Source organism: Ostrinia nubilalis, chromosome 12, assembly GCF_963855985.1.
Source record: "Ostrinia nubilalis chromosome 12, ilOstNubi1.1, whole genome shotgun sequence".
In the NCBI taxonomy this organism is placed as follows: Eukaryota; Metazoa; Arthropoda; class Insecta; order Lepidoptera; family Crambidae; genus Ostrinia; species Ostrinia nubilalis.
Genome location: NC_087099.1, coordinates 991989 through 1015407, shown reverse-complemented (window position 1 = coordinate 1015407; position 23419 = coordinate 991989). Strand labels below are relative to the sequence as shown.

At 40.1% G+C, this 23419-nt stretch overlaps 2 protein-coding genes across 2 annotated transcripts; both read right to left on the bottom strand.

Moving 5' to 3' along the window:
• Positions 1 to 284: 284 nt before the first annotated feature.
• LOC135076753 (phenylalanine--tRNA ligase alpha subunit) lies at positions 285 to 20705 on the bottom strand. Its single transcript, XM_063971175.1, has 6 exons — positions 20344 to 20705; positions 19782 to 20136; positions 19204 to 19481; positions 9672 to 9812; positions 2549 to 2756; positions 285 to 535 (listed from the first exon to the last, which is right to left on the bottom strand). The coding sequence occupies exons 1-6, from the start codon at positions 20614 to 20616 to the stop codon at positions 315 to 317; spliced, it is 1476 nt and encodes a 491-aa protein (XP_063827245.1). The 5' UTR covers positions 20617 to 20705; the 3' UTR covers positions 285 to 314.
• Positions 12954 to 15626, bottom strand: LOC135076453 (uncharacterized). The gene is made up of 2 exons (XM_063970919.1): positions 14316 to 15626; positions 12954 to 13781 (listed from the first exon to the last, which is right to left on the bottom strand). Exon 1 carries the CDS (start codon positions 15540 to 15542, stop codon positions 14601 to 14603), a length of 942 nt encoding a protein of 313 aa, XP_063826989.1. The 5' UTR covers positions 15543 to 15626; the 3' UTR covers positions 12954 to 13781; positions 14316 to 14600.
• Positions 20706 to 23419: the final 2714 nt, after the last annotated feature.

Sequence of the window (23419 nt, the reverse complement as noted above, 5' to 3'; positions counted from 1 at the left end):
GCTCACCAGTTGGCGCCACTGTAGAGTAAGGTCCTGTCACTTGCTAGTAGCGAATACAGTGGCGCCAGCTGGTGAGCGCTAAAATGGTAGGAGGACTATCGCATTTGCACTCATCAAGATGGCGCCACTGTAGAGTAAGGTCCTGTCAATCGCCAGGGGTGCCAACTGTTAAGTATAAAAACGTTAGCCCTCATTACTACTCCTCAACCACGCAATATGTAATTTCAAAAACGCTCATGACACTGCACACACATTCTTCAACAGCAAATAAAATAAGCAACAAATCAGATTAACGCTTTATTCAAATAAATATCTTATTTATCTAGCCTACAGATGGGATTAGTCTGCACCATCTGGAGATCGACGCGCGGGCCCACCAGGTCCCTTATGTTGTTGAGCCCGTACTTGATCATGGTGGGGCGCTCCAGAGACAGCCCCCAGGCTATGACACGCACGTCTTCGGGCAGCCCCATTGGTAGCAGCATCTCTGGACGGAACACGCCCGAGTTGCCGATCTCGATCCATTTGCCGAGACCTGCGGAAGGTTTTGGGGCTTGATCATTTAGATTGTCCATCGATACTGCTGAGGGATCTCTAGATAGGGTTGTCGAATGGCGACCGCATGCCGGAAGAGATAGTGTGGGTAGGCCCCCCACTTAGTGGACTGACGGTCGCGGAAGTTGCATGGATGACGCAGGACCGGTCGTTGTGAAAATCCTTGGGGGAGGCCTTTTTCCAGCAGTGGACGTCATTTGGCTGCAACGGCGACTGCTGATTGATGTCGTTTTAGGGCTCCCCAGTTGGCGCAACTGTAGAGTAAGGCACTGCTTAGTGACTAAGATAGTGACGCCAACTGGTGATCACTGTTGCGGTAGGACTATAGCATTTGCACTTACCAGAATGACGTACAAAAACTAATAATCCTCATAAAGCGCTAACTATCGATAAAACGTAGGATAGCGCTTGTGTAGCCGGATGCCTGAGCGCGTTTTCAATATCTGATTCAATCCTGGGTTTGAACTGCAGTTTGTGGAAGCCGAAGCGACGGTAAACGACGGAATCGCTAAAGTATAAGAAGTTTGAAACTCTTACCGGTATGATAAGCAAAGATTTCCACACTAAGTTCGGTGTAGGGGTTATAAGCAGGCTTGAACTGCAGCTTGTGGAAGCCGAGGCGCCTGAAGAAGGCGTCGAGCGTGCCGATGAGGTCGGCCAGCTACTGGAGAAGTCTGTAAGGCAAGCGACACTCACCCGTATGATAAGCGAAGATCTCCATACTGGGCTCGGTGTAAGGGTTATAAGCAGGCTTGAACTGCAGCTTGTGGAAGCCGAGGCGTTTGAAGAAGGCGTCGAGCGTGCCGATGAGGTCGGCCAGCTACTAACAGAAGTCTGTAAGGCAAGCGACACTCACCCGTATGGTAAGCGAAGATCTCCATACTCGGTTCAGTACAGGGTTTGCCTGGGTTTGAACTGCAGTTTGTGGAAGCCGGTGACGGTAAACGACGGAATTGCTAAAGAATAAGAAGTTTGAAACTCACCCGTATGGTAAGCAAAGATCTCCATACTCGGCTCCGTATAAGGGTTATAAGCAGGCTTGAACTGCAGCTTGTGGAAGCCGAGGCGCCTGAAGAAGGCGTCGAGGGTGCCGATGAGGTCGGCCAGCTACTGGAGAAGTCTGTAAGGCAAGCGACACTCACCCGTATGATAAGCGAAGATCTCCATACTAGGCTCGGTGTAGGGGTTATAAGCAGGCTTGAACTGTAGTTTGTGGAAGCCGAGGCGCCTGAAGAAGGCGTCGAGCGTGCCGATGAGGTCGGCCAGCTACTGGAGAAGTCTGTAAGGCTAGCGACACTCACCCGTATGATAAGCAAAGATCTCCATACTAGGCTCGGTGTAAGGGTTATAAGCAGCTGGCTTGAACTGCAGCTTGTGAATACCAAGGCGGCGGAAGAAGGTGGAATAGCTACAGACAAAGAACTTCAAAAACATTACTGACCTGTATGGTAAGCGAAGATCTCCATGCTAGGCTCGGTGTAAGGGTTATAAGCAGGCTTGAACTGCAGCTTGTGGAAGCCGAGGCGTTTGAAGAAGGCGTCGAGCGTGCCGATGAGGTCGGCCAGCTACTGGAGAAGTCTGTAAGGCTAGCGACACTCACCCGTATGATAAGCAAAGATCTCCATACTCGGCTCAGTACAGGGTTTGCCTGGGTTTGAACTGCAGTTTGTGGAAGCCGAAGCGACAGTAAATGACGGAATAGCTAAAGAATAAGAAGTTTGAAACTCTTACCTGTATGGTAAGCGAAGATCTCCATGCTAGGCTCCGTATAAGGGTTGTAAGCAGGCTTGAACTGCAGCTTGTGGAAGCCGAGGCGTTTGAAGAAGGCGTCGAGCGTGCCGATGAGGTCGGCCAGCTACTAGAGAAGTCTGTAAGGCTAACGACACTCACCCGTATGGTAGACGAAGATTTCCATACTAGGCTCGGTGTAATCAGGCTTGAACTACAGCCGCTTGAAGAAGGCAGAATAGCTACTGACAAAGAAGTTACTCACCCGTATGGTACGCAAAGATCTCCATGCTCGGCTCCGTATAAGGGTTATAAGCAGGCTTGAACTGCAGTTTGTGGAAGCCGAGGCGCCTGAAGAAGGCGTCGAGGGTGCCGATGAGGTCGGCCAGCGACAGCCCGCGCGCCGCCACCACGCCCTCCACCTGGTGGAACTCGGCCAAGTGCGTCGCGTCCAGGGTCTCGTTGCGGAACACCTGGAGTATACGTCGACGATATCATGGTGGAGGTAAGAATTCTGGTTAACACACTAAATGCCAACTACGCAATACATCACTGGAGTTTTGGGATAACGCTGTTTAGGTTTGTTGTCGACACGATAAGTAGAAGAAAACATCACTAGTGCCTACGTAATATTGCGTAGTTAGCATTCAATGTGTTAAAGTTTGATAGATGATTCTACATTATTTCATTACAAGTTTTTTTTTAAACTGCATTCTTCAATTGGTCAAATGTGGCTGATGCTTATGTGTATGACATTAGAGTTGACTATCGAATGGCAGGTACAGAGTGTAACGAAAAGACGTGTGTTATATACGGCGACTTTATTGGGACTGTTTTTACACTGCAAAATTTGCCTAGCTACTCATTCAATGAATGAGACCGTGCGCTTGTCTATTATAAACATAACATGCCGCCCACCAAAGTACGACAGGACTTTCATTAAATTATTAGCATGCACATAGTATAGTTATACAATACAATAGCAAGTTACTACCAATATCACATAACTAAGTAAATATTATGATCGCAAGTTAACATAATTACACAAAGAAATTAAACTCACGAAGTAAACAGTAGTTAAGAAACAGTGACACAATGTAAGTATAATCCAGTAGGCTTTCTCAACATTGACATTTACTATTAAAATTAAATATTCGTACAAACTGAATTAATCTTCAATATAGATAAAGAAATTTACTGCATCATCATTAATAGGTAGTTCACACAATTTACTAACCGAACGTTTTACAATTTCATTACGATACCTAACACTGTATACTCTGGTACAACCGTCATTTCCAGGGTGTTGAGCTACTATCCTACCTAATGGCCACTTGCCGGGTGGTAATTGTTCGTCCTTAAGTAACACAACGTCACCTACTTTGAATTCTGATTGTTTTTTATGCCACTTAGGTCTAGTTTGCAATCTAGTCAAATATTCAGTTTGCCATCTATGCCAAAAATCTCTAACCAACTTTTGTGTCATTTGCCAACGGTTTAAACGGTTAATATTTATGTGTTGTAAATTAGGAGAAGGTACGTTAATTGGGGCCTCGCCTATCAAAAAATGACCAGGCGTCAAAGGTTCTGGTGCATCTGGATCTAAATTGTCGATTGGAACCAAGGGTCGTGAATTCAAACAAGCTTCTATGTCACAGAGTGTGGTTGTCATCTCCTCGAACGTGAGACTAGCTGTGAGTATTCTTCGAAGGTGGTATTTTATAGATTTCACGCCTGCTTCCCACAAGCCACCGAAATTAGGGCTGTAAGGCGGAATGAAATGCCACTGTGTTCCTTCTTTTGCGAGATGTTCCGTTAAATGTTTTGGTAGTTCTAATTTTGTGGCGTTTAATGCTTGTGCCAATTCCTTGTTAGCACCGACAAAATTTCTGCCTTGATCACTCCACAAATGTGTACATCTACCCCTGCGAGCAACAAAACGACGAAATGCGCCGATGAAAGATTCGGATGTTAGATCCCCAACCAATTCAAGATGGATAGCTTTAGTAGCCATACAAATGAATATGGCAATGTACGCCTTATTTTGTTTAGCTCCACGTCCTCTTGACATCAAAACATACAAAGGACCAGCAAAATCAACCCCACTGTGCAAGAAAGGACGTGCTGGTGTTGTGCGCACACGAGGTAAGTCACCCATCAGTTGTGTTTTAACAAGGGCCTTCTGCCTAGCACATATTACACACTTGTGTATGTAAGCCTTAACCGTATTTTTTGCTTGCAGGATCCAGTACTTCGAACGCAGGTAAGTCAACACTAGCTGCGTTCCACCATGCAGTGTTCTTTTGTGTGCATCAGCAATAATCAGGTAAGTTAATTTACTTTTGTTTTTCAGGATTATAGGATGTTTGCTGTGTTCCGGTAAGACAGAGTTACGCAATCTGCCGCCCACCCTGAGGACATCATCTTCGTCAAGGTAAGGATTCAATGTTTTTAATTTACTATTTCTCTTTACATTTTTGTTAGCTTTTAAATCTTCAATTTCATCATTAAATTCTTCTTGTTCAATTTTGATGCATTTCTTCAAAGCAATGTCTAATTCTTGCGTAGTTATTGGCTCATCTATCCCTTCTGGATTTGTTTTACTGTGTAAAAACCTTATGCTGTATACTATTACTGTTAAAAGTTCATTCAAACTGTCAAATTCTTCAAATTTTATTATCTTTTCTTCATTTATCTTCAAATTTGCATGTATGTTTCTTTGTTCTAAGTCTGTATGTGACACATTTGGTTTTGTAAATATGATTTCTTGTTGGCTTAACCATTTTGGTCCATCCCACCATAGCTTGCATGTTTTCAGGTCTGAGACTAGAGCGCCCCGAGAAGCAACATCAGCAGGGTTGTGCTCTGATTTCACATGATGCCACTGCTGGTGATTGACATTGTCCAAAATTTCGACGACGCGGTTCGCAACAAATGTCTTCCATCGAGTCGGTTCTCCACTTAGCCACGACAACACTATCGAAGAGTCAGTCCAAGCAAATATTTGTGAAGCAGGTATTCGCATTGCTTGTGCTACATGCCTCAGTAATTTGGACAATAGCACTGCTCCACAAAGTTCCAGTCTAGGTAGCGAAACTGGCTTAACAGGAGCGACTCTTGTTCGAGCTGCAAGCAGTTTAGTGGTTATAGTGCCATCGAAGTTAATTATTCTGCAATAAATAACTGAGGCGTATGCTTTCTCAGATGCGTCTGAAAATCCATGCAATTCTATCCTCTTGGTTTCTTTGTTTGAACATCCAATCCATCTTGTTATATTAATGTCTTTAACGTTTTCAAAGTCTTGTCTTAATTTTGACCATTCTTCTTTCAATGCCTCGTCAAGTTCTTCATCCCAGTCTACCCTCTTCAACCACAGTTTCTGTATCAGTATCTTCGCGTTAACTATGCAGGGTGCTATCCATCCAAGTGGATCAAACAGCCTTTGAATTTCCGCTAGTATGTTTCGCTTTGTGATTGAGGTGTCCAGAATGGGAGGTAAGTTTATGTCATATTTGAATTGATCGTTTGCTAAATTCCATAGGATGCCTAACGCTTTAATAGTTCCATCAATTTTCAAATTTAGCTGTACTTTAGTTGAACGGTCTTCCGGTTTGATAGATTTCATGAATTCGGCACTATTAGACGACCATTTTTGCAATTCGAAGCCACCTCTTTTTAGTATTTCAGTCATTTGTTTGCATGCTTCTATGGCTTCGGCTGCACTGTCAAACCCAGATAGTACGTCATCCATATAAAAGTCTTCTTTCAGGATCTTTGCAGCGACAGGAAATTCTTCACCTTCATCGTCAGCTAATTGTAACAAGGTCCTAACTGCGAGGTAAGGTGCTGGTGCGGTTCCAAACGTAACGGTAAGTAAACGGTATTCTTTTATGTCTTCATTAGGATTGTCTCTCCACAAAATACGTTGGAAATCGGCATGTTCTTTCTTTACTAACACCATTCTATACATTTTTTTCAGGTCAGAAACAAAACATACGGCGTGCATTCTCCACCGCAGGACTATGCTTCTCAGATCCTCCTGCAAAACCGGTCCAACCAACAACTCATCGTTCAGAGATATCCCGTTCGTGTCTTTACACGATGCATCGAAAACTACACGAACTGGAGTAGTCTCGCTTCCGCTTCTTATGACAGCATGATGACTCAAATAAACTGCTTTGTTTTCATGTTCTTCTTTTGGTATTTCTTCTGCATGATTTAAATTTACATATTCTTGAATAACTTTCGCGTAATCTTCTTTTAATTCTTGTTTCTTCTGTAATTGCCTTTCAAGCTGTAAAAATCTTCTCAATGCTATCTCTTTGCTGTTACCATCTAATGATTTCTGAACTTCTGCTTTAAATGGTAAGTTTACTATGTATCTACCGATTTCATTTCTTTTGTATGTTTTCTCGTATATGTCTTCGCATTGTTTTTCTTCTTGTGTAAGCTTTCTTCCTCTTCCAGTATCTAATTCCCACATTGCGCTGAGCATTTCATTAAAATCAACCTGGTGATGCATTACAAGCAGTGACGGCGTTTCAGGTTCTCTCTCACCTATTTTTCCAAACAAAATCCAGCCAAGATCAGTCTTTTGAGCACACGGTGTTCCAGGGGGCCCTTTAATTATGTCAGAATGGACGATTTGTGCGTACTCGTTGACCCCAAGTAACAAGTCTATCGGTGCTGATTTGTTGTAGGTTGGATCAGCTAATTGCAAGTTGTATAGGTGAGGCCAGTCTCTCACCGCGATTGATGAAGAAGGTAATTTTGTCGTTAACTGTTTAGATATAACGTAAGCTTCTGATTGCAGACAAAATTCCTTGTTATGTGTTGAAAGTATATGAAGTTGAACTTTGCTATTTATCTTCGTCTTTGTAGAACCAACTCCAACAATGTTCCCTGTGATTGATTTTCTTTTCAGTTTCAGTAGCTGAGTCGCCCGTTCGCTTATAAAAGATGCCTGCGATCCTGGATCTATTAGCGCTCGAAAAATCATGGTATGTCCTGTTTCACTCTTCACTTTTACCATTGCTGTGGCTAATAGAGCATACACCTGGTTTGTCTTGCAGTGTGACGTCATCAATGTGTTGACTTGGATTTCATCCTCTTCTACATTTGTATTAGTAGCATGTGCAGTAGGTTCATTCGACTTAGTTTGATGCAGAAGGGTATGATGACGCCTGTGACATATGCGACAGGACATTTGTAATCGGCACTTCATAGCAGAATGTCCTGTCCACAAACAATTGAAACACAGGTTTTGATTTTTTGCATAATTACTTCGTTCCGTAGTTGACATCTTTGTGAACTGTTTACAATGACATAAAGTATGATTTTCGTTACATAATATGCATGTTCTTACTGGAGAAGTTGCTGCGTGGAAGGTTTTCTCTCTTGTGGTCTTCTCTCTTGCTCTCTCTGATGCTCCCGTCGTGATTGGATTAACTAACTCTAACGTACGAAACCTTGATTCCAAAAAACACTTCAAATCAACCCACGACGGTAACACGTCCGAGTCACTCTTGAAAGCGAAAGTCTCCCAATCTTTACGTGACTCCTGATCCAATTTCTGTACTACAAGAAATATAATTATAGGATCCCAAGAATCGGTTTTAATATTTAAGTTATTTAATGTATTTATGCATTCGTTAGTATTATCGAGTAACATTTTAATTTGATTGGCAGACTGAACACTTAACTTTTTATATGAAAACAACCTATTTATAAGAGAGTGCACTATTATACGTTTATTTCCGTAACGATTTTTCAAAGTGTCCCACGCATCCAAATAATTGGCTTCTGTCACACGAACATGTCTGAGGAGTGCTTCTGCTTCGCCCGCTAGGCTGGTCTTCAAGTAATGAAGCTTTTGTACGTCGGAGAGTGCGCTGCTGTTGTGTACTAAACTCACGAACAAGTCTTGAAATGTCGGCCACTCTTCATAGCTTCCATGGAAGGTAGGTAATTGTATACTAGGTAGCCTAACTTGCGACTGAAACGTTGATACATTGGGCGAATCATTATTCATAATGCAAGGCGAGCTTCTTTGTTGTTCCAGACTTTTCTTCTCATCTATCGCCGTGATCGCATCACGAATGTTGCCTTTGATACAGATATACATGTCCTCAAACGTTCCATATTGATCTTCCGCAAAGTAAGCTATGTCAGCTCGTTGTTCGCGCGGCGTGATCTTCACGAGTTCATGATGTGTGGTTGTAAACAACTTCCAGTATTCGTCTATACACTGCATTCGAGCTTGTAAATATCCTTTAGTCAACCTTGCTTTAGGACATTTTCTTAGATTACTTTCCGTTTTTCTTATCAAACAAGCTGTTTCTTCAAGTTGAAGTAGTAATTGTTCCATATTTGTAGTAATTGATGTTTAACTTCACTCGTAAAAATGTCCGATGAATAAGTTTTCTCTAAAACTCAGTCCGGCATTGATATGCAAATTAGGCAGATAACGCTCAACTCGTAAACAAGTTAGTTGGAATCTTCATTTCTCCTTCGATATCTTAACTGCTTCACCATAAGGGCTAATTTGCAACTTCACGTAGCACAAATAAATCGGCACCTTCCATTAGCGCGCAGCGTATTGTATTCGATCGCTCCCAGGTGCACGAATATTTTGTTTATTCCACTGCAAATATCCGGTTCGTTACGGACCACTATGATGCTTATGTGTATGAGATTAGAGTTGACTATCGAATGGCAGGTACAGAGTGTAACGAAAAGACGTGTGTTATATACGGCGACTTTATTGGGACTGTTTTTACACTGCAAAATTTGCCTAGCTACTCATTCAATGAATGAGACCGTGCGCTTGTCTATTATAAACATAACAGTGGCAAAAAAAACATATCATAGGTACTATCAAAGAAAATGGAGTAAATGAAAGGAGACGCGGCCTAGCATCGTGTCTCCATGACATAGGATCGAGTCATCGGCACGTGGTACACCTTTGAAAAGCAAAAAATAATTATAATTTTTGCATCACATTTGGATGTTAAGGTTGTGTTCTAGTGGCCTACACCCACGTGTGCTGCTCATACACAGAATCAATGTCCGAGGGCGCCCGCGAGAGTTTTAGAAGAGCCCCCTTAGGTTTCTTTCTTGTAAGAAAACGGACGATTTCGTGTTTCTTAAAAAAATCTTCGCTTCTGAATCTATACTAATATTACAAAGCTGAAGAGTTTGTTTGTTTGTTTACTCGAACGCGCTAATCTCAGGAACTACCCATTTATCGAGGAAGGCTATAGCCTAGGCTATATAATATACCATCACGCTAAGAGTAATAGATGCAGAGCAAAAATGAAAAATGTGCAAAAAACGGGTTTTCACGCGTACGAAGTCGCGGGCACAGCTAGTCTTCTGATATATCCTACCTTATCGATGCTGAAGTACTTCTGCGGCGTGAAGTCCTTCTGCTGCGCGAGGTGGTACAGCATACGCGCGCTGACCGCGGTCGTGTGAGTGCGGAGAAGGTTCTTCTGCGCCTCTTCCAGCTTCCAGTCGTACCGGTAGCCCTGCGACCGTTACGTCATAAGAGATCAGTGGGTCTAAAGCCTGGTCCGTGAGCACGTAGAATCCCGTCCAATGACCCCAAGCTACCCATCCCTATCGCTCGCGCGTAATTATGTTGCTGTCGCGCTCGCACACTCACTGCGGGCGCCCGTCGCACAGTCGCGACAGCAACATGATGGATGGGTAGCTTGGGGTCATTGGACGGGATTCTACGTGCTCACGGACCAGGCTTTAGACAAAGTGCAAATTATAATCGCAAACCAGTCGAAAGTGGTCGAAAAGCCCCTTTTTTGTATGGAGATTTGACGGATTCGATTTTCGATTCGATCAAAAAGTGCGTTTTGTCTAGGGGGGCAGGGGGCGTAGTGTGAATTTACTTCAAACGCATTCGATATCGACTGCGAAAAAGTGACATTATGTATGATTGCACAGCCCCCTGGCGGAAACTTTCCAGAACCAAAATCTTCATACTTTTTTCACGCATTCGACATCGAATACTTTATTTTATTTTATTTTATTTTTATTTTACAATTTTTTGGAGAACTTACAGCTAAGTGTTACATTAAGTAATGTTTATAATTAAAGTAAGGCCAATTAAAAGTTCCCACCTATAGTTAAACAATTAATTAATTTTATTGCGGACAGAGAACGATGTTAATTTATGAAGTTCAAACTACTATCTAACAAAGAAAAGATTATTAAATTTTGTTTTAAACTGGTTGATAGGGGTATTGAACAAGTCTAGTTCCATGTCATCACAAACAGAATTAAATCGATCAGGAACTCTAATTACAAACGAATTTTTGCGATAGTTGGTCCGAGTCAAGGGTGCCTGCAATATTTTAAAGTGTCGTGTAACTTTTTTGGGGGTATTAATATGAAAAATTTTATAAAAAAAAAAAAAACCGACTCCAAAAAACCTACACTAAAACGTAGAAATATAATTACTAATTACCTACTTATTTATGTAGGTATACCATGATTGATACTTCTGGAGTCGGTGCCAAGATTAAGAAACATGTAGTTTGCCTGCACCGACTCCAAAAGTATCAATCATGGTATACCTACATAAATAAGTAGGTAATTAGTAATTATATTTCTACGTTTTAGTGTAGGTTTTTTGGAGTCGGTTTTATTTTTTTTTATAAAATTTTACTTATTTCTTGCTTTTTAGTTAACTAATTATTACCTTGATGTTACCACTGAAGGTAGGCAGTACACTGAGACCAAAAAAAATTGGTTTATAATCGGCGGAGATATTGCGTATAAAAAAGTTCATCCCCAATTTTCCACCCTTGAGGGTTGCTTTTTTTATTATTAAATTTAAATGGGACCACCCTTGAGGTATTACCTATACGCCGAAAAAAGATTTGTTCAAATCGGTTCATAATTGGCGGAGTTATCGCGTAACAAACATAGAAAAAAAAAAAAAAAAAAAAACATACGGGTCGAATTGAGAACCTCCTCCTTTTTTGAAGTCGGTTGAAAACGACTTAAAAGCTCTGAGGAGTCCACATGATTTTGAAATATTTTTAGTAGGAATGCGATGTCGTTTAAGTCTCTTCGCATATACATATAATGGCAAAAAGTGGAAGCGCCTGCACCGCTGTGTGTAGTCTTCTATAAAGACGCGGCATTTGTATTGCAGATGCCGTAAAAATCGTCTCTGTATAGACTCCAACCTTGTTACGTATGTTTCATAGGCTGGGTTCCACACCTGCGAAGCATACTCTAAATGACTGCGCACGAAGGCACAATAAAGCATTTTCACAGTCTTTATGTCGGTAAACTCAGAGGACATCCGCAGAACAAAACCCAGCGCCTTACTGGCCCTAGCAACAACCGAGTCAATGTGGTTCTCAAATAGAAGTTTGGAGTCAAATACAACGCCGAGATCTCGCATATAATCAACTCTAGAGATGATTGTATCATCGAGAGTGTAGTTATAGGCTATAGTATGGGGTTTTCTAGAGAATGTGCAGATATAGCATTTAGATATGTTAAGATCAAGATGGTTCAATGAGCAATAACTCAGAAAAACATTCAAATCTTGTTGTAGATTAAGACAGTCTGATTCGTCTCGGACAGGGCATATTATTTTCATGTCATCAGCGTACAATAATATTTTGCTGTGAGAAAAGCAAGCGCCAATATCATTGATAAAAATTGTGAATAATAATGGCCCCAGAAGCGAGCCCTGTGGCACTCCAGATGGCACAAACAGGGTAGATAAGGTGTACCCATTCAAGGCTACGGTCTGGCAGCGATTATTTACGTATGATCTGAACCATCTGAAGAGGTCACCGTGTATACCGACCAGCTGAAGCTTATGAAGGAGTATGTTGTGATCGATTCTGTCAAAACATTTGCTGTAGTCGGTATACACGATGTCCACCTGTTTCTGAGATGACATATGATCAGTAATAATATCATGACAAAGCAGCAAATTAGTGGTGGTGGACCTCCCGCTCAGAAACCCATGTTGAAAGTCATTAAAGGATTGTTTTAAACCTGCATAAACTTGTTGGTAGACAATTTTTTCTAAAATCTTTGCAAAGATACATAATTTGGAGATGGGTCTGTAATTTTCGATAAGATTTTTCGAACCTTTTTTATGAATGGGCGTCACAAGAGCAGATTTCCATATTGTAGGCACACATCCAGTGGATAGTGAAAGTTGAAAAAGATATGCCAGTGGGGTGACGAGGCTATCAGCGCAGTTAGTTATGAAGTGTGGTGAAATACAGTCAGGGCCGGCGGTTTTATTAATGTCAATGTGTCTAAGTAGCCTAAGTAAATAATCGTTGTCTATTTCAACTGAGGTTATATGAGATATTGAGTCACAAGGATGGGGAGGTGAAAAAGACACTGAGCGGGACGATTGAAATGTGGAATGAAAATATTCAGCAAATAAATTGCATGTATCACCACCTGAGCTAGACGAACGACTGCCATAGTTCATAATGGATGGAAATGTGTTATGCGATCTTTTACTTTTAATGTACGCCCAAAATGCCTTAGGATTAGACTTGATATTATTTTGAACTCTTTGTATATAATTTTTGTAACATTCTTTTTCTAAAATTTTTTCTCCGTTTCGTAAGGTTATGAAAGATAAGTGATCAGAGTAATTTTTATATTTTAAATATTTTTTATGGTATTTATGTTTTTCTTTGATCATTTTAATTAAAGAAAGGCTATACCACAGAGGATATTTAGAGCCCATTGTACCTTTTTTAAAAGGGATAAATTCATCACGAAGTGCATAAAGTAAATTGTAGAATTTTGTTACGGCCTCCTCCATGGTGAGCCCAGAAAAGTAATTTAGCCAATCAACATCATCAAGCTTATTACAAATAGATTTATAGTCACCACGGTTATATAAGTAAGTGGTTTTAACAGCGGGTCTGAGCGAGTGTTCATTATGTATGGGTATTGACATGCACAGGGCTGGGTGATGGGGATCGGCGGGTACCAAGGGGTCTGCACCACCAGAGACACAAAGATCGATATTACTAAATGCTAAATCCAGCAACCTGTTGTGCGTGTTGTAAATGTGGTTGTACTGTAAAAGGTTACATGTATTCATGTTATCGAAGAACTTGGTTTGAAATGTACCTAAAATATTACAAGGCGTGCAGTCGGCACCTCCTTTTTGTGGTGTCCAAGAAACATTCGGCATATTAAAGTCGCCAAGTATAATAAAATTGTCGTCAGTGTTGTTTAGGACGACATCGGCGCAGCTATTTGAAAAGTTAGTCAGTTGTGTACCTATGGAGTGACCTAACCCCTGCGTGCAAATGTAGGTGCAGCATATATGTATATTTTGCGCAGCAAGTTTGGCTGACTTACGTATCTTAACTGTGACCCATACATCCTCAGCCGATGAAGACCATTCATTTTTTCCGTCCGCCACTAGTTCACGCTTTACGGCTATCAACACTCCCCCGCCCAAGGACTGCCCTGTACAACTATAATCCCTGTCACGTCTCCAAACCAGATAGCGATCGTCAAAAAGTTCGTTATCGAACACACTGTCTGTCAGCCAAGTCTCTGTCAAGGCTATAATGTCATAAGAATTCACTAGAATATTTCTGTAAAACATACTAGTCTTTGTGCGCAGCCCCCTCACGTTTTGGTAATAAATAGTTAAAGAAGCGAAATCGACAGAAGTAATTTTAAATATTTGTAGGTAGTATGAATAGTATTGAATGTCGAATACCACATTAAAAAAGCGAGGCTTAATTGAGTGCACTCCGCAGGCGGACAATATCCGCACCCGCCATAGTAGGTTACGAGTGATAAGCACAAGTAATAACAAGGTATCACAGAATTTAGCAAGACGAGTTCATTTATCTGATTTAATAGTACGCAAACACGAACGAAGTTTACCCTCACAAATAGCAAATGCACAAAAGCTGTAGCAGCACAAATCAAAATACCTAACGAACATTTTGCCAGCTGACATAATTTTAAATTATTCATAATTTTAAAATGACACGAACTAATGTTTAATTTGAAATATGGAATTGGATTTATGGCTACGCCTAGCGAGAACAAGCGGCGGACGGCAACTAAATGGCAGCCGCTTGCGCCGCCCGCTCCCTGTCGAAGCCGAACAATACGTATGCAAATTAGGCAAGCGCTTCTCAAACTACAGAGCACCCCCGAACCGACAATCGCAGTTAATACGCACATTATGCAAAATATTATATAATCATAGATATCTGTGGTATAATATGATAACACTAAGATCAACCATAACATATAGTATACTAAACAACACTTAATTAAAGTTTCTTTAAATCTAGATCCGATTTTATATTTTTTATTGGGGATGTTGGATTCTTCCTTACGAAAATTTTGCAGTTTTTTACCCAAACAAAAGAGTATCCACGGTCTTTAGCTTCTTTTTTTGCTTTGTTTAGTAATATTTTGTTCTCTATAGTGAGGTGGTCATTGACGAATATTTTGCTCTCAGAGACAAATCCAAGTTGAGTTGCGGATACATTCTTATGTGCCCTTGCGCACGCAACAAAGTTTTCCTTCAGGTACCGGTTGTTAAAGTTCACAATAATGTTTTTGTTTTTCTGATCGTTACGAGTTGGAACGCGCACAATGTAGTTTATGTCAGGTTGCGTTACTTTGCAATTAATCTGGGATCCAAGCTTCATAATAGTTTCAATCAGGTTCTCAGAATCTTTATACGGAATTCCCTTGATTTCGGCATTATTTAGTCGATCTGTTTGATCCTTTTGTTTCACTATATCTTCCAGGTGTGAAACACGTCGAACTAGTGCAATATTTTCTTCATGGTTTGCTTCTACTGCTGATACCCTTATCTCCAGATCGTTAAGTTTCTCTTTACATAACTTCGATGACTCATGGGCAAATTCTACAGAACTTTTTAGCTGCTGTATATCTTCTTTAATAGCCTTTACGTCATGCGCCAAACCCGCAAGTGCCGCTAACTGACTAGACAGCTTCTTGATTTCTGACATGAGCAGCTCGCTGTCCGGGCTCAGGAATGATGGCGAAGGAGAATTAGACGAGGATAGTTTTGGCGTGGATCCGCCTTTGCATCTTGGGCACTTCCATGTTGTTTTCCTATCTCCCAACTTTCTGAACCCGCCCTCCGTGATTCCAGCACAGTTAAAATCGTAGCAGAGCATGCAGGAACTACACTGGGCCACATCTCTGGCGTCGGCGGAACAACTTGCACATTTCGGCATTATTAAGGCAAATCACAAAGTTTGGGAAACACAGGTTACACTCGAGGAGCGGCACAGAAGCACGCAGACGCCGTCCGCACTAACCAGTTGCGACCGGTTGACATACGTTTGATATAAACTCACACGCCTCCTGTACAATGAGCGACACCGTACTTGGCATCATTATTGGCGACGTAAGTTGGCGACCCACTCGCTTGTCTATGAGCAGCGTCAATTAATAGTAAACATACTCGACATTTGTAAGATCCTGACATGGCGCCAACGAGTTCAAGTGCCTCATATGACTTACATTTACAAAAATCATAAGAAGACTCAGTTTAAATGTTATTTGGCATAGGCAAAATAAAACTGGTAAAAGTATGTTATAGGCGATTATCACACTGCGCCGCGCTCCGCCGCGGTCCGCGTGATTTCATATAAAAAATCCCGCGCGCAGACGCGTTGTTAGTGTGTTGTGCCGCGCGTGTTTTCTATACAAACTGAGGTACTTGCATACAATGATTAAGGCGATTAGAGTCCTCAATGACCTTGGGCGTTTGACCTTCACGCCGCGCGAAACACCCGCGCACCCCGCACGAAAACTCCGATTTGACACCGATCAAAATTACACGGGCATAGGTAGATACAGAATAGAAGCTCTTTTTTCATGACATTACTGCCTATTATTTTAAACTTGAATTGATGAACCTTGATGTCGGTGTCATTTAACTCAGGCGTAAAGGTATTTAATAAAAATAACACAATCCATGAACATTTTGTAAGGGATATTTTATTTTTTTATTTTTTCGTAAATTTTCTAATGTTTTTGTCGGTTCAGCCGTTCTCGAAATTTGAACATGTAATATGTAGGTAACTTCGGGTGGAATCTTGCAAGCTGAATTTGTTAGACCAACTTCCTGACGACAACTGTAGGTATTGGAACACATAGTAGTATTGTCTATGGTTTAAAAAAGCAAATGTTTCTCCTTTTGTCTATTGTCATTCTCTTTGTGTCACTTATGAAGAATAAACTGAAAATGTGTTTAATCTCGTCTTTTTATTAGAAATCCTTCAACAACTGATTGAGTTAAAATTTTGGATATACATGTAATTCGGATGACAATGCAATATTGTGATGACATGGAGTCGATCTGATGATAGAGCTGGAATGCCAGTGGCCCCATAGCAACTCCGGGATTAAACGATTCCATCGAGTTTTGGCTCGTTTGATTTGTATTTATTTATTTATATAAATATAAGTAAGTAATATTATGTAAGTAAGCTACTTTAAAAATCACGAGTACCTACCTACTTCAATTCTCAAAGGCAAACAGGGTCTGATGATGGAGCTGGAATGTGGCCGTAGGAATAGGCTAGTTTCTTAAAAAACACTTTTAGTAAAAAACACTATCAAAAAATATTAGACACGGGATATTTTTATTTGTCAACAAAAATTACGAAGTTATGATGCGATGAAATTCCGCGTGACGTCACAAATCGCAACAATTTTGAGCACGCCTTAACGTCATGTGCCTCTTCTGAACTTTGGCGCGCTTTACCTCTTTAAATTTTCATAAGTTTAAAAAAGTGAAAAATACATTTAAAGTATTTTTTTGGTAAGTTGACCGACGGACTAATTCAAACTCTTGCTTTACCCAGGAAAAATCCCTATTCTTCGAAATTATTACGAGCTACATAACGAAAAATGTTTGCTACTACGCCGCAGCAAATTCCGCAATATAAATAAAAAAATAAATTAAAAGAAAAAACTTTTTTTTTAAACAAGTTTTTGTATGCTAATAGTTTCATGACGCTCCCAAAATTCATCATCTTGTGAGAGGATTTCAGTTTTTATCGACGAAACTTTTTGATTATTATAGCCTATAGGTACGTTTCATGGTTAGGTAATTTAGGGAAGTTTATTTGCACTTAACATGAAAAATATGGTATCAATGTACTGTGTACCTATGCACCTTCAGTGGCAACAATAAGGTCTATTGAGTACCTATAGTCTACTCTCGTTCGTTCGTTCTCGTTTCAGCCAAATGAGGTCCACTGCTGGACAAAGGCCTCCCCCAAGGTTTTCCACAATGAACGGTACTGCGCTGCCCGCATCTAGGCTCTTCCCGCGATCTTTACCAGATCGTCGGTCCACCTAGTAGGAGGCCTGCCCACGCTACGTCTTCCAGCCCGTTGTCGCCACTCGAGAACTTTTCTGCCCCAACGGCCATCGTCTCTACGAGCTATGTGCCCCGCCCACTGCCACTTGATTTTAGCAATTCTGCGAGCTATGTCGTCTATAGTCTATAGTCTACTAAAGGCATGAAATAAATTAATTTTCACCAAAAATTAAAACCAACTCCAAAACGAATCACCAAAAGGTAGGCTGTCACCGACTCCGAAAATATCAATCATGATATACGGGCATTTGTAATCAGTATCCACATTTTTTCTTCTTCTTCTTCTCCTCTATGGCTACTGTGTTTCCACGTTTGCCAATGTCACGTGAGCATAGCCATTACACGGTATATGAAGTTATAAACCTTGGGGTTGAGTGCTATTAGGTATAGTCTAGCGTGCACACATTTTTTAATAAGCTCTATAGAACAATATTATCAATACCACTTTATCTTATTTTTTTTAACTGTGGTATTTTCGCGGAGAAACATATTGAAAATCTAGTTCTAAATGGCCCACGTGCGCCATAAATTGTTTTCTTCACGTAAATCGATTAAGTTACTGATTCTGACTCGCTCCTAATTTGGATACTGATTGCAAAGGCCTAGTAAATAAATAACGGAATATATTTTCAACTTTTACTTATCTAGTGCCGTTTTTTTTGGAGTCGATTTTTTTACACTAATAGATTCTATTTAGGTAGATAATAGCGTCCGAGCATGCCTTAATTCAATCGTATCGTCTGACTGAACGTGCTCTATGAACAACTCTGACATAAAAACTATTGTCAAACAAAGACTAGGTTGCACCATCTTATTTTAAATTTGACAAAAGTCAAAAATCTGTCAAACTCCATACAAAAAAACACCGGTTATCGCCAAAGCTACGGTCAAAGTTAGATCACGTCAGGTGGTGCAACTCAGCCAAAGAAAAAATTCATTTTGATCGCTAATGTCAGTTTGCAGCGAGTGACACAACCTCCCCGTCTGAAGGCCGGCGGCCGACTGCCGCCCGCACCCCGCGAAGGCCCCCTCAACAGCAAAACGTTCGGAATTTATCAAAAGTAAAATTTATGAATGAAAGTAACGTTCGATTGAAAAACGCAACGTGTCATTTAAAGATTAAAGAATTCCTAATCTATTCGTGCAAAAATCTTTTAAATTAACATAGCCGTTTTGGAGGAGTAGGGAATTTAAGTAAAAAATCGATGTCCCGTATTTATTTTTTTAATCCAAAACAAAGAGTCGTAGCGAAAATTCAAACGTCACAAATGGAGTTCTTGAACTGTTGTATAACATATATTTTTTTCAACTATTTCTGTCCAGCAATAAAAGAGGAGTAGGCTTTACAAAATGCCCATTTGACGCGGATTGAGGACTCTAATCGCCTTAAATCTGTCGTCCCGCGTACCGCGGCGCAGTGTGATAATCGCCATAAACATCTTTCTAAAACTAATAATTGTTGTCAACAAAAAAAATATTCTGTATTGCTAAAATAGGAGTACCTGTGATCCATATCCTCCCTTGCTGTGGACCTGTTTAACCCTTTCTAAATAGTCCATGGGGAACTTCGTAGTGACCGCAGGGTTCGATATGAAGAAGGTGTCATGAGCGTCTCTCGCAGGATGCTGCTGCGGTTGGAACAGAGCGTCGAAGTTCCAGAAAGAACTCTCCACATACATGTTGGTCGGCATCTCAGTGAAACCCATTTCGAGGAATATCTCACGGAACTCTGACCGCACTTTGAGTAGGGGGTGCAAGTGCCCACATTCTGGGGGCTGACCTGAAATAGTTTAGATTTTGTAGTTAGTAAGAGTAATAAAATAGATTTAGCTTAGACCCAGTATATTTATTTGCACTTTATTATTCATACATAGTAATCAAATATTGTATGGATAAATAATCAAAAGGTAATGTATTAACATAAAACTTTAAAAGTTATATTCATAATCATTAACACACTGGAAGTGAAGGTACATATTTACCAATATTACATTATCTTATGATTATGAATTATTTAACTTATCATTGCAATTTATAAAATACATAGGTAACTATTGTATGTTATAAGATTTTTACATACCTAAAGCATCAAAATTATATGGTTTGAAATCCAAATTCTTCCACGACCCTGTCAACAGCATTTCACTAGTTAAATCAGTCTCCAGCTTCTTTATTGTGGTTGCGAACTGTGGTCCCTTGGATAGAAGGAAGCTTTTGATGGTAACTTCTTGTAGGAGTTTTCTCTTTTTGTAGTCATTCCTAATGTTATCAGCTAGGTTGTCTATGCCTTTCTTTATTTCGTTCAGGTGATCCTGCACTGTGTCTGTGATGCTATCCACTTTCTTTTTTACAAGAGGTGCTCCCCCGGACTTATCTATTAATATCCATCCCGATGACATGGCTTTGCTGAAGCCTACTTTTGCATTAGGAACTGTCTGAAATCGATTAAGGTGATTCATTACAATTAGGAATTAAACATTTGAAGTTGTAAGCAAGCATGATTTGATCTGTTTAAATGCATTAAAGGACAAATTCAAATTATTTACAAGTGTAAACGTAAACATTTCAAAGCCGAAATCTAAGGAATTATGATGTAAGTAATAGATAAAAGTAATGAGTGTAGTGGTTTTTAAAACACGTACTTTCATAAGTTCTGCTTGTGGTATCCCCGCATCCGGTACACTGCGGTAAAGAACAGCTTCATGGCTCCCTTTGTCGGCCACCAGCTGGCCCTCCTCGGTCAACTCCCATCGGGTACTCTTCACCGCCTCCGAAGTCACCATCTCCAGCGCTTCGAGGCTTTTCACAGCACCCACTACTTTCTGATGGTCCTCATTGAACTCTAAAGCTAGTTTTAAAGTGTCCACCCTCTCATTTTTGTCTAGCACAAGCAAAATTCTTTCGTTCAGTTCCATTTTTGTGGCAAATTTATTTTAGTTTCGTCTTCGTTTTAGGTTATAAAAGTGGTGACATTGACACAACAGACTGATGACAACACGACTTGACTTTTGACAATGACAGATAGCAGCAACCGAGGCTTGTAAAAAAAATCTAACAAGTTCAAAAATAGCGACGTTTTACCTGAAAATAAAACGTTTATTAAACATACTTACCTTATTCGAAGCCTTTATAATGAGAGTAGTGTCTGTCTTTTCCTGTTTGAGTACTAGTTTTGACGTAAAATCTGCCCACGTGACTTCCGCTCCGGTTCCCCACCGCCTAAGCACGCCTCAATTAACGACACTAGCGCCACCAACGGTAGCTCGAAACTAGGTTTCGATATTCTCGCCATTGTGTTTTATGACACCAGGTAGATTTAAAAAGTAGGCTTCGAATAAGGTAAGTATGTTTAATAAACGTTTTATTTTCAGGTAAAACGTCGCTATTAAACAGTACTGTACCGTTATTCGAAGCCTTTATAATGAGAGACGTGTCTATTATCTCCTGGTGGCGCTGTGTAATCGCCAATGTGATCAATTTAAGAATAAGACATTGATCAGTGAGAAATGTTATGAATTAGTTAGAACCTAAATAAAATTGTTGAATATTTAGGTGGATACGCTTATCTGTCTACCGAGTGGTAATGTACTGTGTGCAGGTACATTATAATATTTTACAGAATGCAACCACTGCATCTGCATCTCCGTAAATTCACGTTTAATGGATCGTTTATTAACTACGTAATAATGAACTATCGGTTACTTTACGTCATGTAAAAGGCTCAAAAGCTACGTTCACCTTCACTCACATTATCAGACCATTGGATGAAATATGTAAGCTTCGGTAAGAGTGAATAATTATTAGGTATGGAAAAAAATATTCACTGGTACAGTTAAGGTCGCTTGCCGATAGCGGGCGTTTGATGATCTCCAACATTTCCCACATTTAGGTATCAGATCAGATTTTAATATTTATAAACCTTTACAGGACCGTAGCCTAGGTGGACGGTGTAATGAATAGGTAACAATAGCTAGCCGGCTATGTATAGGTACGATACTTTTGTATTGTCTGAGTATTCCGCATTATCGCTGTTCGCTAGGGATAGCGAAGTTTGAGTCGGAATTGATAAAATTTATAATGATACAAACTTTCCTAGTACAAAGTTAGTAAACTTTGCGGTTTACCAACGTCGGTGCTGTGGTAGGACTGTGCGACCATTATCTTTCGGGCTAACAGTGATAACTTGTTAGCTAGATCAGCTTATTGACGGTTAGTCAACCAGCTTAATTCAGAGCAATCTTAATATGTAATTATGTATTATTGTAATTACAATTATGATAATAATGTTATAGGGCTGAAGAAGAGTTTGTTTGCATCAACACAAAAATTATCTTTGTGTTGGAGTCCTTTAACCACGAATGCTATAAAATCATAATTACATCATTCTACCACCAATAGTAGCGGAGCATCAATAAGAATGTTGCGAAAGCGGGAAAAGTTATGCAGACGAAGTCGCAAGCACAGCTAGAATTAAATGATAGTTTCGTAGCCGATCTAAACCTTATCAGGTTTCATCAAGGCCCTTAGGGTGGGCATCGGATTTAATTTCGAATGATTTATTTTCATCACCCTGAATGCCGTTGGACGATCGCTCATTTGCACGATGTAATAATATTTATGTAAAAATATTTATGTAATGATGTTTGTGTAACACAAAGTTTTATATCATCGCCAATGTCACTCATGATTCATTGAAGTGTACATACCTAAGTTGCCAGTAGGTAGGCAAGTACTAATTTTTGTGACAATAGTCAGCAGAGACAAATTACTTTATTGACCTAGCGAGTCGGGTAGGTATTAGAATATTTCACGAGGCTGTTGTACTTAAAACAAGCTAACTCGTAAACAGTTGTTTGTGCCACAACATTTTGCTTGTGACTACCTTCGTTACAGTATAATAATTGATGGATTTAAATCACATCAAATACGAATTTTGTAAATTGTACCATGTAGGTAGGCGAAGGACTTTCGGCCCCAAGCAAAGAGCTTAAGAGTGCGGCACAATTATCCAAAATTAATTCCAACCATGTTTATGTACTTCTGTGTGACCCTAAGGTCACAGTGATAATTGGAAAAATCAGAGTTTAATTACTTTCTTGGACTGAAGGTTTTTATTTATTCCCTTAATTCCTCGTAAAAGTCGTTCATATTCATACGACAATTTTTATTGTACCACAGAGGTGCACAAAAGGTCGAATTAGCAATATGACATGGTGTCATAATTATTATGACACTAATAATAAATTATATTTATTTACTTAAATTAAGTAGACTAGACGTAGTCATTGACACTATAATAGGGCACACGGAAAGTCCAGTTAAGAGACTGAAGACTTGTGTGACTTTTGGTATGCAATCTTTTCTCCAACGAATGTAATGGCTTGTGTAAATGAGAAAATAACAAATTGTAGTAGGTAAACCTGCGCGGTTTAATATATATTTAGTAAGTACGGTTTACTAAAGTCACTGTTTTCGTTGTACAGTGAAATTCAATTGCGAAATGCGTTACCATGCAGCGTGTCCAATTTGTTTTAAGCTCAGATAAGCTTCATACTTTTGGTTATTGTGGATCATAAGTACTTGGTATTGGGTGCCATGAGCGCCTCAAGTTGGCGGTTAAAATGCTCTTTGCCTCACGCAAATCATGAATTGTAGTGTTATAATAACATGAGAAGAGCCCATGCTTTAGGATTTGTAACGTTACGTGACTTGATCTGC